This window comes from Hemiscyllium ocellatum, chromosome 32, assembly GCF_020745735.1.
Source record: "Hemiscyllium ocellatum isolate sHemOce1 chromosome 32, sHemOce1.pat.X.cur, whole genome shotgun sequence".
Lineage (NCBI taxonomy): Eukaryota > Metazoa > Chordata > Chondrichthyes > Orectolobiformes > Hemiscylliidae > Hemiscyllium > Hemiscyllium ocellatum.
This window is the reverse complement of record NC_083432.1, coordinates 10,994,739-11,011,632: the sequence shown is the minus strand read 5'-3', so window position 1 is coordinate 11,011,632 and position 16,894 is coordinate 10,994,739. Positions and strand designations below refer to the sequence as shown.

The 16,894-nt window shown below is 43.8% G+C and overlaps 1 protein-coding gene across 5 annotated transcripts in view; it reads left to right on the top strand.

The window, feature by feature from the left end:
* LOC132830691 (protein TANC2) overlaps positions 1-16,894 on the top strand; it is a 996,151-nt gene that overhangs the window by 613,872 nt on the left and 365,385 nt on the right. For all 5 annotated transcript variants that reach the window (XM_060848498.1, XM_060848499.1, XM_060848500.1 and 2 more), the window contains one exon: positions 12,747-12,933. In XM_060848498.1, the coding sequence (XP_060704481.1) occupies positions 12,747-12,933 (187 nt within the window). The remainder of the gene's footprint in view (positions 1-12,746; positions 12,934-16,894) is intronic.

Below are 16,894 nucleotides of genomic sequence, written 5' to 3'. Positions count from 1 at the left end.
AAAACAATTAAAATCAATGTAAAACTTAGTAGAGTAATTAAGAAGAAGCAGTATCCATGAGAAAGTAGGTCACCAACTAGAGGGGACAGAGTTCAGACAATGAGCAAAATAATGAGAGGGTAGAATCACAGAGTCATAGAGGCGTACAGCACGGAAACAGACCTTTTGGTCCAACTTGTCCATTCCGACCACATATCACAATCTAATTTAGTCCCATTTGCCAGCACTCGGCCAATATCCATCTAAACCCTGCCCATTCATATACCCATCTAAATGCCTTTGAAATATTGCAATCGTACCAGCCTTCACCACTTCCTCTGGCTGCTCGTTCCATAGACGCACCACTGTTTGTGTGAAAGAGATTCTCCTGAGGTCCCTTTTATATCTTTCCCCTCTCACCCTAAATCTATGCCCTCTAGTTCTGGACTTCGCCAGTCCAGGGAAAAGACTTTGCCTATTTACCCTATCCATGCCCCTCATGATTTTATAAACCTCTATAAGGTCACCTGTTAGCCTCCGATGCTCCAGGGAAAACAGCCCTAGCCTATTCAGCATCTCCCTATAGCTCAAACCCTCCGACCTTGGCAACATTCTTATAAATCTTTTCTGAACCCTTTCAAGTTTCACAACGTCCTTCCAATAAGAAGGAGACCAGAATTGCATGCAATGTTCCAAAAGTGGCCTGACCAATGTCCTGTACAGCCGCTACATGACCTCCCAACTCTGTAACCAATACTCTGACCAAATTAGACCAGACACCTCCTTCACTATCCTATCTTCCTGTGTCTCTACTTTCAAGGAGCTATGAACCTGTGCTCCAAGGTCTCTTTGTTCAGCAACACTGCCTAGGACCTTACCATTAAGTGCGTGGGAGCTGCTGTGATTTGATTTTCTAAATGCAGTACCTTGCATTTATCTAAATTAAATTCCATCTGCTACTCCTCAGCCCATTGGCCCATCTGATCAAGATCCCATTGTAATCTGAGGTAATCTTCTTTGCTGTCCATTACACCTCCAATTTGTTGTCATCTACAAACTTATTTGGAAGCATATGTCAGGTATAAACAAGATAGATTGAGTGAAGCCTTAGAAGAGTATAAAGAAAGTAGGAGTGTATTTACGAGGAAAATCAGGAGGGCAAAACGGGGACATGAGATAGCGTTGGCAAATCCAATTAAGGAGAATCCAAAAGGTTTTTACAAATATATTAAGGACAAAAGGGTAACTAGGGAGAGAATAGGGCCCCTCAAAGATCAGCAAGGCAGCCTTTGTGTGGAGCCACAAAAAATGGCGGAGATACTAAATGAATATCTTGCATCAGTGTTTACTATGGAAAAGGACATGGAAGATATAGACTGTAGGGAAATAGATGGTGACATCTTACAAAATGCCCATATTATAGAGGAGAAAGTGCTGGATGTCTTGAAACGGTTAAAGGTGGATAAATCCCCAGGACCTGATCAGATGTACCCAACAACTCTGTGGGAAGCTAGAGAAGTGATTGCTGGGCCTCTTACTGAGATATTTGTATCATTGATAGTCACAGGTGAGGTGCCGGAAGACTGGAGGTTTGCAAACGTGGTGCCACTGTTTAAGAGGGGCGGTAAAGACAAGCCAGGTAACTATAGACCAGTGAGCCTGACCTCGGTGGAGGGCAAGTTGTTGGAGGGAATCCTGAGGGACAGGATGTACATGTATTTGGAAAGGCAAGGACTGTTTCAGGATAGTCAACATGGCTTTGTGCGTGGGAGATCATGTCTCACAAACTTGATTGATTTTTTTGAAGAAGTAACAAAGAAGATTGATGAGGGCAAAGCAGTAGATGTGATCTATATGGACTTCAAGGAGAAAGTGAGGTCTGCAGATGCTGGAGATCAGAGCTGGAAATGTGTTGCTGGAAAAGCGCAGAAGGTCAGGCAGCATCCAAGGAACAGGAAATTCGACGTTTCAGGCATAAGCCCTTCATCAGGAATGAGGAAAGTGTGTTCAGCAGGCTAAGATAAAAGGTAGGGAGGAGGGACTTGGGGGAGGGGCGATGGAGATGTGATAGGTGGAAGGAGGTCAAGGTGAGGATGATAGGCCGGAGTGGGGTAGGGGCGGAGAGGTCAGGAAGAAGATTGCAGGTTAGGAGGGCGGTGCTGAGTTCGAGGGAATCGACTGAGACTAGGTGGGGGGAGGGCTAATGAGGAAACTGGAGAAATCTGAGTTCATCCCTTGTGGTTGGAGGGTTCCCAGGTGGAAGATGAGGCGCTCTTCCTCCAACCGTCGTGTTGTTATGTTCTGGCGATGGAGGAGTCCAAGGACCTGCATGTCCTTGGTGGAGTGGGAGGGGGAGTTAAAGTGTTGAGCCACAGGGTGGTTGGATTGGTTGGTCCGGGTGTCCCAGAGGTGTTCTCTGAAGCGTTCCGCAAGTAGGCGGCCCGTCTCCCCAATATAGAGGAGGCTATATCGGGTGCAGCGGATGCAATAGATAATGTGTGTGGAGGTGCAGGTGAATTTGTGGCGGATATGGAAGAATCCCTTGGGGCCTTTGAGAGAAGTAAGGGGGGAGGTGTGGGCGCAAGTTTTGCATTTCTTGCGGTTGCAGGGGAAGGTGCCGGGAGTGGAGGTTGGGTTGGTGGGGTGTGTGGACCTGACGAGGGAGTCATGGAGGGAGTGGTCTTTTCGGAACGCTGATATATCCCTGGTGGTGGGGTCCGTTTGGAGGTGGCGGAAATGACGGCGGATGATACGCTGTATACGGAGGTTGGTGGGGTGGTAGGTGAGAACCAGTGGGATTCTGTCCTGGTGGCGGTTGGAGGGGCGGGGCTCAAGGGCGGAGGAGCGGGAAGTAGAGGAGATGCGGTGGAGGGCATCATTGATCACGTCTGGGGGGAATCTGCGGTCCTTGAAGAAGGAGGCCATCTGGGCTGTACGGTATTGGAACTGGTCCTCCTGGGAGCAGATGCGGCGGAGACGAAGGAATTGGGAATATGGGATGGCGTTTTTACAGGGGGCAGGGTGGGAGGAGGTGTAGTCTAGGTAGCTGTGGGAGTCAGACGGTTTATAGTAGATGTCTGTGTTGATTCGGTCGCCCGAGATAGAAATGGAAAGGTCTAGGAAGGGGAGGAAGGAGTCTGAGATGGTCCAGGTGAATTTGAGGTGTTGGTAAAGTGGATGAACTGTTCAACCTCCTCGTGGGAGCACGAGGCAGCGCCAATACAGTCATCGATGTAGCGGAGGAAAAGGTTGGGGGTGGTGCCGGTGTAGTTGCGGAAGATGGACTGTTCCACATATCCTACGAAGAGACAGGCATAGCTGGGGCCCATGCGGGTGCCCATGGCAACTCCTTTAGTTTGGAGGAAGTGGGAGGATTGGAAAGAGAAGTTGTTCAGGGTGAGGACCAGTTCAATCAGTCGAAGGAGGGTGTCAGTGGAAGGGTACTGGTTGGTATGGCGGGAAAGGAAGAAGTGGAGGGCTTTGAGTCCTTTGTGATGGGGGATGGAGGTGTACAGGGACTGGATGTCCATCGTGAAGATAAGGCGTTGGGGACCGGGGAAGCGAAAATCATGGAGGAGGTGGAGGGCGTGGGTGGTGTCCCAAACGTAGGTGGGGAGTTCTTGGACTAAGGGGGACAGAACCGTGTCGAGGTATGCGGAGATGACAGCAAAGAGGGTTACCTCAGATTACAACAGGATCTGGACCAGATGGGCCAATGGACTGAGAAGTAGCAGGTGGAGTTTAATTCAGATAAATGTGAGGTGCTGCATTTTGGGAAAGCAAATCTTAGCAGGACTTCTGCACTTAATGGTAAGGTCCTAGGGAGTGTTGCTGAACAAAGAGACCTTGGAGTGCAGGTTCATAGCTCCTTGAAAGTGGAGTCGCAGGTAGATCAGATAGTGAAAAAGGTGTTTGGTATGCTTTCCTTTATTGGTCAGAGAATTGAGTACAGGAGTAGGGAGGTCATGTTGCAGCTGTACACGACATTGGTTAGGCCACTGTTGGAATATTGCATGCACTTCTGGTGTCCTTCCTATCAGAAAGATGTTGTGAATCTTGAAAGGGTTCAGAACAGATTTACAAGGATATTGCCTGGGTTGGAGGATCTGAGCTACAGGGAGAGGCTTAACAGGTTGGGGCTGTTTTCCTTGGAGCGCTGGAGGCTGACGGATGACCTTATAAAGGTTCACAAAATTATGAGGGGCATGGATAGGATGAATAGGCAAAGTCTTTTCCCTGGGTTCGGGGAGTCCAGAACTAGAGGGCATAGATTTAGGGTTAGAGGGGAAAGATATAAAAGAGACCTAAGGGGCAACTTTTTCATGCAGAGGGTGGTACGTTTATGGAATGAGCTGCCAGAGAATGTGGTGATGGCTAGTACAATTGCAACGTTTAAGAGGCATTTGAATGGGTCTATGAATAGGAAGGGTTTGGAGGGATATGGGCCAGATACTGGCAGGTGGGGCGAGATTGGGTTGGGATTTCTGGTCGGCATGGACGGATTGGACCGAAGGGTCTGTTTCCATGCTGTACATCTCTATGATTCTAAGTATACTCCTACTGCATTTATACTCTACTAAGGATTCACTTAATCTCTCTTATCTATACCTGACATACGCTTCCTTCTTTTTTTGAACCAGACCCTCAATTTCTTTAGTGATCCAGCATTCCCTACACATACCATCCTTTCCTTTCACCCTACTAGGAATGTGCTGTCTCTGGACTCTAGTTTTCTCATTTCTGAAGGTTTCCCATTTTCCAGGTGTTCCTTTACCTGTGAACATCTGCCCCAATCAGCTTTTGAAAGTACTTGAACTCAGCACCGCCCTCCTAACCAGCAATCCTCTTCCTGACCTCCCCACCCCCACCCCACTCCGGCCTATCACCCTCACCTTGACCTCCTTCCACTTATCACATCTCCATCGCCCCTCCCCCAAGTCCCTCCTCCCTACCTTTTATCTTAGCCTGCCTGGCACCCTCTCCTCATTCCTGATGAAGGGCTCTGGCCCGAAATGTTGAATTTCCTGTTCCTTGGATGCTGCCTGACCTGCTGTGTTTTAACCAGCAACACGTTCAGCTTTTTTTTTGAAAGTACTTGCCTAATAACGTCAAAATTGGCCATCCACTAATTTAGAATTTCAACTTTTAGATTCGGTCTATCCTTTTCCATCACTATTTTAAAATTAATAGAATTATGGTCACTGGCCCCAGACTGCTCCCCCACTGACACCTCAGTCACCTGCCCTGCCTTATTTCCGAATAGTAGGTCAGGTTTGACACCTTTTCTCGTAGGTACATCCACAAACTGAATCAGAAAACTTTCTTGCACACACTTAACAAATTCCTCCATATCTAAACCATTAATACTATGGCAGTATTTGGAAAGTTAAAATCCCCTATCATAGCCACCCTATTATTCATAAAGATAACTGAAATCTCCTTACAAATTTGTTTCTAATTTTTCGGCTGTCTATTCAGTGGTCTATAATACAATCCCTTTCGTTTTTCTCAGTTCCATCCAAATGACTTCCTTGGGTGTATTCCCAGAATATCCTCCCTCAGTACAGCTGTAATACTATCCCTTATAAAAATACTACTCCCCTGCTTCTTTAGCCTCCCTTTCTATCCTTACTGTAGCATTTTTATCCTGAAACATTAAGCTGCCAATCCTGTCCATTCCTGAGCCATGTTTCTGTAATTGCTATGATATCCCAGTCCCATGTTTCTAACCATGCCCTGAGCTCATCTGCCTTCCCTGTTAGGCCTCTTGTATTGAAGTAAATACAGTTTAATTTATCAGCCCTACCTCATTTTCTGTTTTGTCCCTGCCTGGCCTGACTGTTTGACTGTATCAGTCTCAGATTGATCTCGTTCCTCATTATCGTTGTGTCAAGATTACATAGCCAGTTATTATAACCTGTCTGCAAGCATAATGGAAGCAGATTCAAAAGGGGAATTGGATATATATTTAAAGGAATATTTTCTGGGTGTAAGGAGAAGTGGGATGAGCTGAATAGCTCTATCAAAGAGCTGGCACAAGCACCATGAGCGAAATGGCCTCTTCCTGTTCTTTAGAATATATAAATTAATTGATTTATAATATCCCATTTAGATTTGTGACGTTGATACCACTCTTGGATTTTGCTTAGTTTAGTCATAGTTTTTGCTAATCTTTATGTCAAGTAATATGAAGGGAAATGGATCATAATGCTGGTGGAATGCAATGTGCTAAATCCAGATCTCAAGGTTATTAGTAGAGGAAGCTCTTCTGATCATATGTAAAACCTGATGTTATATGACAAAAATAATCAGTCAATTTAAACTTTGTTTTCGTACAGCTCGCTCCTTTAAATTATTGGTGTTATTTTTGGTTTAATTTTTTACATCAAATTCTGTTATTTTTATTTGTTCCCCTTGCACAGGAACCATAAGATCACAGGTGCTTACCTTTCAAATTCCAAGATATTTATTTTAGAGTTTTCCACTTGATCCAGTGATGTGTTAAAGCTAGTAACAGAAAGTGACCAGTTTTACGAGGAGAAAAATTTGAACGCCCCCTGATGGATGTAGCATCAGTTCGATGTTGAAGATAATGCTTCAAGCACATCAATATTGATCCTACAAACTTCCCAATGCTAAAGTTTGCAAATCATCTCAGGATTACAAATGAAACTTAGTCAAGACAAAACTAAAATGACCTCAAAGACTGTATTTATAGTCTTTTGGATCAGGAACAGAAGGAAATTGTGTTGTTCCGGTTTTAAAGCTGCTGACCTGAATTCCTTTTCTTGTGTGCATAAATGGTAATAGTTGACAGTCTCCACACATTGTGGATTTCAGATTTCTGAATTGTAATCTTAAAATCTATTTTAAGTCAGTCAAGGGATATCTCTGTTGCTTCTAAAAGCTCAGTGCACTGAGACCCACTTAAATGAATAGGCCACTAGCCAGCCAAATTATTCTCATATTCCACCTACTATAATCTGAGTTAATACAGTGATATGAAATGCAGCATTTGTAATTTTGTACCTTAAAAAGATGTTTATCATTGAGAGCTATGCAACAGTGTTGTTAACATGAAAAGTTTCCTGGTGATGTGGCATGTATTTAATGTGCTTTATTAGCTGACACAGGTAGCATTAATAAACCCGCAGGATCCACTAAAACACACTATTTTTATTTTTTAAATGGTTTTCTTCTAATTGGCAGTTCAAGTATGGCTGGTAAAATTTCATTTCACTGTAACTACTTTTGCATTGGGCTTACAGATATCTGTTTATCTCAGCTGATAGTGCATTTACCTCTAAGCCTGTAGATTGAGGAATCAAAGCTCAATTCATCTTATGAATATCATCTGGACTGACATGTACTGTTGATGTTGAGCTGCATTATTAGGACTGCTTTCTTTTCAAGTGAAATCCTTGACTATCTTCGAGTAAAAAATGAGGTCTGCAGATGCTGGAGATCACAGCTGCAAATGTGTTGCTGGTCAAAGCACAGCAGGTTAGGCAGCATCTCAGGAATAGAGAATTCGACGTTTCGAGCATAAGCCCTTCATCAGGAATACTCATTCAAGTGAATTTAAACAATCCTATGGCGTTCCTGAAATAAATAAAGTTAAAAATCACACAACTCCAGGTTAAAGTTCAACAGGTTTAGTTGGAAGCACACTAGCTTTCGGAGCGCCGCTCCTTCATCAGGTGGTTGTGGAGGACACAATTGTCAGGCACAGAATTTACATCAGATGTTTACAGTGTGATGTAACTGAAATGATACATTGAAAAAAAGCTTGAATGTCTGTTGAGTCTTTCATCTGTTCGAATACCATGGTAGTTTCACTCCTTTCACAAAACGTTTTTTTAAAAGGTTGCATTCTAAGATTAACTGGAACAATTGGTGTTAGCTAGACAATATGTTGAAGGTGTTAGAACATAGAACATAGAAAAATACAGCGCAGTACAGGCCCTTTTTGGCCCTCGATGTTGCACCGATCCAAGCCTACCTAATCAACACTACCCCACTATCCTCCATATGCCTATCCAATGCCCGTTTAAATGCCCATAAAGAGGGAGAGTCCACCACTGCTACTGGCAGGACATTCCATGAACTCACGACTCGCTGAGTAAAGAATCTACTCCTAACATCTGTCCTATATCTACCACCCCTTAATTTAAAGCTATGCCCCCTCGTAATAGCTGACTCTATACGTGGAAAAAGGTTCTCATGGTCAACCCTATCTAAACCCCTAATCATCTTGTACACCTCTATCAAGTCACCCCTAAACCTTCTTTTCTCCAATGAAAACAGCCCCAAGTGCCTCAACCTTTCCTCATACGATCTTCCTACCATACCAGGCAACATCCTGATAAACCTCCTCTGCACCCATTCCAGTGCCTCCACATCCTTCCTATAGTATGCCGACCAAAACTGCACACAATACTCCAGATGCGGCCGCACCAGAGTCTTATACAACTGCAACATGACCTCAGGACTCCGGAACTCCATTCCTCTACCAATAAAAGCCAGTACGCCATATGCCTTCTTCACAGCACTATTTACCTGGGTGGCAACTTTCAGAGATCTGTGTACATGGACACCAAGATCCCTCTGCTCATCCACACTACCAAGTATCCGACCATTAGCCCAGTACCCTATCTTCTTGTTACTCTTATCAAAGTGAATCACTTCACACTTACCTACATTGAACTCCATTTGCCACCTTTCTGCCCAGCTCTGCAGCTTATCTATATCCCGCTGTAACCTGCCACATCCTTCCACACTGTCAGCAACTCCACCGACTTTCGTATCATCCGCAAACTTGCTCACCCAACCTTCTAGCCCCTCCTCCAGGTCATTTATAAAAATGACAAACAGCAATGGTCCCACAACAGATCCTTGCGGAACATCGCTAGTAACTGCACTCCAAGATGAACCTTTACCATCAACTATTACCCTCTGTCTCCTTCCAGCCAGCCAATCCCTAATCCAAACCTCCAACGCACCCTCAATGCCATACCTCTGTATTTTTTGCAGTAGCCTACCACGGGGAACCTTATCAAACACCTTACTAAAATCCATATACACCACATCTACCGCTTTACCCTCGTCCACCTCCTTAGTCACCTTTTCAAAGAATTCAATAAGGTTTGTGGGGCACGACTTGCCCTTCACAAAACCATGCTGACTATCCTTGATCACATTATTCCTATCCAGATGTTCATAAATCCTATCCCTTACAATTCTAAACCCCACTGGTTCTCACCTACCACCCCACCAACCTGCGCATACAACGTATTATCCGCCGCCATTTCCGCCACCTCCAAACGGACCCCACCACCAAGGATATATTTCCCTCCCCTCCCCTATCAGCGTTCCGCAAGGACCACTCCCTTCGTGACTCCCTTGTCAGATCCACACCCCCCACCAACCCAACCTCCACCCCCGGCACCTTCCCCTGCAACCGCAGGAAATGTAAAACTTGCGCCCACACCTCCACACTCACTTCCCTCCAAGGCCCCAAGGGATCCTTCCATATCCGCCACAAGTTCACCTGTACCTCCACACACATCATCTATTGCATCCGCTGCACCCGATGTGGCCTCCTCTATATTGGTGAGACAGGCCGCTTACTTGCGGAACGCTTCAGAGAACACCTCTGGGCCGCCCGAACCAACCAACCCAATCACCCCGTGGCTCAACACTTTAACTCCCCCTCCCACTCCACCGAGGACATGCAGGTCCTTGGACTCCTCCACCGGCAGAACACAACTACACGACGGCTGGAGGAGGAGCGCCTCATCTTCCGCCTGGGAACCCTCCAACCACAAGGTATGAATTCAGATTTCTCCAGCTTCCTCATTTCCCCTCCCCCCACCTTGTCTCAGTCGGTTCCCTCAACTCAGCACCGCCCTCCTAACCTGCAATCCTCTTCCTGACCTCTCCGCCCCCACCCCACTCCGGCCTATCACCCTCACCTTGACCTCCTTCCACCTATCCCACCTCCATCGCCCCTCCCCCTAGTCCCTCCTCCCTACCTTTTATCTCAGCCTGCTTGGCTCTCTCTCTTATTCCTGATGAAGGGCTTATGCTCGAAACGTCGAATTCTCTATTCCTGAGATGCTGCCTAACCTGCTGTGCTTTGACCAGCAACACATTTGCAGCTGTGATCTCCAGCATCTGCAGACCTCATTTTTTACTCGAAAATTCTCTCTAAGACTTTGCCCACAACAGAAGTGAGACTCACCGCCCTATAATTACTAGTGTTATCCCTACTCCCCTTCTTGAACAAGGGAACCACATTTGCTATCCTCCAGTCTTCTGGCACTATTCCTGTAGACAACGCGGACATAAAAATCAAGACCAATGGCTCTGCAATCTCCTCCCTTGCTTCCCAGAGAACTAGGATAAATGCCATCAGGCCCAGGGGACTTATCTATTTTCACCCTTTCCAGAATTTCCAACACCTCTTCCCTACATACCTCAAAGCCATCCATTCTAATTAATTGTGACTCAATATTCACATCGGCAACAATGTCCTGTTCCTGAGTGAATACTGACGAAAAGTATTTATTCAGTGTCTCCCCAATCTCTTCAGCCTCTACGCACAACTTCCCACGACTATCCTTGACTGGACCTATTCCTACCCTAGTCATTCTTTTATTACTGACATACCTATAGAAAGCCTTTGGGTTTTCCCTAATCCTACCAACCAAGGACTTTTCATGTCCCCTCCTTGCTGCTCTTAGCTCTCTTTTTAGATCCTTCCTGGCTACCTTATAACTCTCAGTCGCCCCAATTGAACCTTCACGCCTCATCTTTACATAAGTCGCCCTCTTCCCTTTAACAAGGAATTCCAATTCCTTATTAAACCACGGCTCCTGTACACGTATGGAGTTGTCCTGAAAGTTGGGCAGCTTGCTACGAACAATGATCTGTTTGAGGTTTGGCAATTGTTTAAGGGCAAGTAGTGGAGGTGTGGGGAAGGTCTTGGCGAGGTGCTCATACTCATTGGTAATGTGTTGCAGGTCACAAAGAACATGGCGCAGTTTTTCACCTCCTGGGAAGTACTGAACAACGAAGGGTACCCTGTCGGTTATAGCATGTGTCTGTCTCCTGAGGAGGTCATTACAGTTCCTTGCTGTAATGCGCGCACACACACGCACGCACATGCGCGCGCACACACACAGACACACACACACCACACAACACTCAACACACACACACACTCACACACTCACACACTCACACACTCACACACACACTCACACACTCAACACACACAGACATGACACTCTACACTCGCACACACAGACACGACACTCTACACTCACATAGACACATCTCTTTCACACTCACAACCCCCCAACCCAGACACACAGACCCACATGTACGTTTGTGGGGTGAATTTGTACTTGCAGAGTTACATTGTACTTTGCTCAAAAACTGCATGAATTCATATAAAACTCTGTTATCTCACTTTTTAGATTAGAATCAGTCTAAACATCATGGCACAGTACAAAGGGGGCTAACACCTTCAACAAATTGTCTAGCTAGCACCAATTGTTACAGTTAACCTGAGAATGCAACTTTTTAAAAAAAAGTTTTGTGATTTACACATGAAAGAAATAAACTATCATGGTATTTGAACAGATGAAAGACTCAACATACAAGGTATTTTCAGTGTATAATTTCAGTCACATCACACTGTAAATTCTGTGTCTTACAATTGTGTCCTCCACAACCATCTGGTGAAGGAGCGGTGTTCCGAAAGCTAATGTGCATCCAATTAAACCGTTGGACTATAGCCTGGCGTTGTGTGATTTTTAACTTTGTACAACCCAGTCCAACACCGGCATCTCCAAATCCTGAAATAAACATCCATACTTGTATCAATATTCATGAATAACTCATTTAATGATTTGTCTGAATTTGCTGGGCATGACTGGATGTTGCATTTAATTATGTGATTATTATAACTGAACCTGAAGAAGTATTTTCTAGGGTGTAAAATGCCTTGGAGAGTTCTGGGGTCAAGATAATATGATAGCTCATAATGACTTGGTTTTCTATTTGTTTAGCACTGTTTGTCCTGCCAATGATTTGGAACCAGATGTTTGTGCACCTGCCATTGTTGTTGCTGGTGTGGCCTCAGTGACCTATTTGTTAGTCTCTACAACATTGTGCTCACCCTAACCTTTATGGAGAGGGGCTTGTCCTGTTAGTTGTGTTACTAAGTCTGATATACCTAATGCCAACCAGTCTAAACTTCCTGAATTCTCAAAAGCTGATGGAGTCTGTGAACTACAATTTGAAGATCATACCTCTCTTAGATACTGAATTGAATTCAGCTGAGTTGACCTAGTCAGAAGAGCAGTGAGCAGATTAGCATCTCAACGTGAATCTCAAGCCATATCAGGCCCATTCGCACAGCAGAATACCCTTCAATAGAAAGTTGAACAGTGGTGGTATTCAAGCAAAAAAGCCTCAAATACTAAGTGCTGTTATCATGTCAATAGGCCAATGTCTACATTTTGTTCAACTACTCGGCAAAGCCAAGATGCAACTGAAAGTGATTTTTTTTTTAAGTTCTTGAAAATATTTGAAGTATTTTTCCAATCACTTTATAAGAAGGTGAATAAGAGTTATGATAACATAGTCTCTCTAAAGAATTGTAATATTACAGTGTCAAGAAAAAAAGTTGCCTTGCTCTAATGAGATTGTGTGTGTGTTGTTTAATATTTTACATGATTTCTGAATTACTTTTGCAGATGTCTACAGAAACTCAACGAATCAGTCCCTGCTCAACCTTGACTAGCAGTACTGCATCCCCACCTGCTAATAGCCCCTGTTCTACCCTACCACCAGTCAGTACGTCTGCAGCTGTTAAAGATTGTTCTTATGGAACTGTCACTAGTCCAACCTCCACACTGGAAAGCAGGGACAGTGGCATTATTGGTGAGTCTTTCCCACGCATTCTATATATTTGTCCCTCACTATTAGAATTTTACAATCATAAAGTCATATAAGGGTTACAGAACAAGGCCATTCAGCACATTGTTTGTATCAGGTCTCTGCAACAGTAAATCCCCTTGATCCAGCCCCCTGCCTTTTCCTGTACATCTCCACATTTATCCCTCTTTTGAAGGGCTTAATTTCAATTTGCCTCCACTATCCTTTCAAACAGTGGATTTTGGATCTGAACCATTCTCTGCACAACCTTGCTTCTCAAAAAAGGCCTTTGACTCCACTGTACACATATAAAGTTCTCCTGTAAAGCATTTTAGCAGCACAGTTTGGCAAAATGTTGCTGAAAAATTAGGAACGGTATTCTTGAAAACGCTTACCTCTGATCATAATAGTGTGATTCCAGCAGTGATTGTTTCACATGCTTTATTCTGCACATGCGCTACTGTCAGAGCATATGAGAGGTACATTACTATATATTGAGCAGCTTCATTTCGAAAATTCAAATAATGAATGTTCATTGATCTCCTTCTGAGACAAGAATATTCTTGTGTAATTCCTGTAAAAGTCCTGTATAATTCCTGCAGGACTGCATTTCTCTTACGCGTACCATTTAATTTCTAATTTGTTCTCGTACCTGTATATCTCACAATCTAAACCAACCCCCAAAAACCAGTTAGAAGACAATCAACCACAGCCATCCACTTCTGCAATCACAACTGCACCTGACAGTGGTGATGATGATGACTACCCTCTGTCCCTGCATTAACCATATTTTTTCAATGTAATATATTAAATTTACTTACATTTATAAATCTTCATTCAGGCAGTGCTATACTTTGTGTTAGGCTTTGGGTGATTTTTGAGAGATCGTGAATGTTATTTTTTGCTGGTCTTTCCCTAACCCCACATTTCCCATAGCTCCATTTTCTCTATTAAATGGAGTTTTGCTGGAACGCAACTAAGGTATTATAGGAGAACTTGCTGTACTTACAAACTATGACTCCATCTTCAACTTCATTTTCCTTTCTAAGGTCCTTTAAAAACATAGAAACGTTGAAGATAGGAGCAAGAGAAGGCCATTTGGCCCTTCGAGCCTGCTCTACCGTTTATCATGATCATGACTGATCATCCAATTCTAATCCTTATCCTAATTTCTCCCCATATCCTTCAAATCCAGTTGCACTAAGTGCTATATCTAGCTGCCTCTTGAATGCATTCAATTTTTGGCATCAACTAATTCCTGTGGTGATGAATACCACAGACTCATTGTTCTTTGGGTGAAGAAATGTCTCCTCATCTCTGTCCTAAATGATCCACCCGGAATCCTCAGACTGTGACCCCTGGTTCTGGATGCACCCACTATCGGGAACAACCTCCCTGCATCTACCCTGTCCAGCTCTGTTAGAATTTTAAAAGTCTCTATGAGCACACACACACACCCCCTCCCCACTCGTCTGATCTCCAGCAAAAGCAATCTTAACTTAGTCAATCACTCCTCATGCATCAGCCTCGACATCCCTGGAAACAGCCTGAAAAGCCTTTGCTGTGGTCCCCGAAGAGCAAGAGCATCCTTCCTCAGAGAAGGAGACCAAAATTGCGCACAGTATTCTAGGTGTAGCCTCACCAAGGCCCTGCATAACTACAACAACACATTCCTGCTCCTGTACTCAAAACATCTCGCAATGAAGGTCAACGTACCATTTGCCGTCTTTACTGCCTGCTGTACCTGCATGCTTACTTTCAGCAACTGGTGCACAAGGACACCCATCTCCCACTTTATACTCCCTGATCCCAATTTACAGCCATTCAGATAGAAATCTACCTCCTTGTTTTTGCTTTCACTTTAGGAACACAAGAACATGAGTAGGCTATTCAGCCTGATGAGCCTACTTCAACATGGAGTATGATTATGATTGATTGAACACCTTATCCACCCCATCCCTATAACCCTATGCAGTTTTGGTCTCCAAATCTCAGGAAATATATTATTGCCATTGAAGGACTGCAACAAGGATTCAACAGACTTGTTCCTGGGATGGCGGAACCGTCCTATCAAGACACTAGTCTTCAGAAATTCATCAATCGCTACCTCAAATATGTTCAAAAACTGAGTTTCCACAGCTATTATGATAAAAAATTTCCAAATAATTCAAGACCCTCTGAGTAAAAATAAATTCTCAACTTGGATTTAAGTAGCATCCCCTTTTTTATATTATGTCTTCTGGTTCTGGACTCCTTTTCATAGGAGAAACATCTTACCTGAATCTATCCCATTAAGAACTCAGTAAGTTTCAGTTTGATCACTTCCCAGCCTTCAAAACTACGAGGAACACAGGTTCAATTTATCCAATCTCTCTCTATGGGACAGTCATGCCTTCCCAGGAACAAGTTTGGTGAATCTTCATTGCTCTCCTCCTATGGCAATAATATACATCCTAAGATTCGAAGACCTAAACTGCACACTACTCCAGGTGCAGTCTAACCACGCTCCTATACAATTGAAGCAAGTCATTGATATGTGTTGTGAACAGCTCAGGTCCAAGAACTGATCTTTGTGGTACATTACTAGTCAAAGGCTATTGAGTTGGACGATCAGCCATGATGGTGACGAATGGCAGAGCAAGCTCGAAGGGCCAAATGGCTACCTCCTGCTCCTATCTTCTATGTTTGTAAAGGATCTTATAGAGGAAAGTGAAGTTGGTGATGGGGTCATAGTTTACAAGTACAGTTAGTTTTTTTACAACACTGTAGTTGCGTTCCAGCAAACCTCGCTTACTGGAAATAATGGGGCCTATAGGAAAAGTGGCAGACCAGCAAAAAATAGCGCTCACATCGCTCAAAAATCACCCAAAAGCCTAACACGAAGTATAGCACAAGAATGATCTATTTCTACTGTTTGTTTTGTCTGTTAGCCAATCATTAATCCATCACCTCCTATCCATGTGCTTTTAAGAATCCAACCAGCCTCCTGTGACAATTTTATCAGACATTTTCTGAAAATCTAATTATGCTCCATTCATCAGCTCTCCTTTATCAATTAAGTCAGTAACATCTTCAAAACAAATCTCCAATAAATTCACCATGCTCTTGTCTCCTAATTACTGCCCAACTGTCCTGGCACACAGTTTATGAATCCATCAAATCTGGGGTCTGACTTGCCCTCTGAATTTAAACACTCATCTATCACAGTCAAAATGGAGGCAGAGGCCGGCATTGTCAGGTAAATTGATTCCAAACTGTGATTTTTCCCAATGGCTTGACTTCGCTGATTGATTAGACTCAATCAGGTTTGTAATTCCATTAAGGGTGCCAGGTGACGTTTCAAAGAGGAGACAAACAATTAGGGATCCTCTATTACTAAAAAAATAGCTGTCTACTCTTTCAGAGAAGTGAGAAAGCAAGTGCCTCGGAATGGAGGAACCTTCTACCCAACCTAAGTTTTGGTGTCAGTGGTTGGGCCATCATTTGTCTTCACACTCTCGTTGATCTATTCTGACTCCTGGTTAAGTATGTCCCAATTTTAAAAATTCTTATTACTATTGTCAAACCCTTCCATGGCCTCGGTTCTCACTCTTTGTCTGAGAAAATGATGATAACAAAAAATGTAGGAGTGGAAGCGGGTGATTCATTCCATTGAGTTTGCTCTACATTTATTGAGCTCATGGCAGATCTTATATCCGTTATTCTACTTTCCAGCTTTTTCTCCATAATCCTTGATTAACTTACTGATCAAAAATAGGTCTTCTCAGCCTTGAATATAACTAAGAACCCAGCCTCGACAGCTTTCTGTGGTAAAGAAATCCACTGAGATATTATCCACTGAGATAATAAATTTTCTCCTTATCTCTGCCTTAAATAAGACAATAGCCGATATGGAATAGGTATAGATTATTTGCTCTTTCGAACCTGTTCAGCCATGCAATAGCTCCCTGAGGCAAGGAGTTCCAAA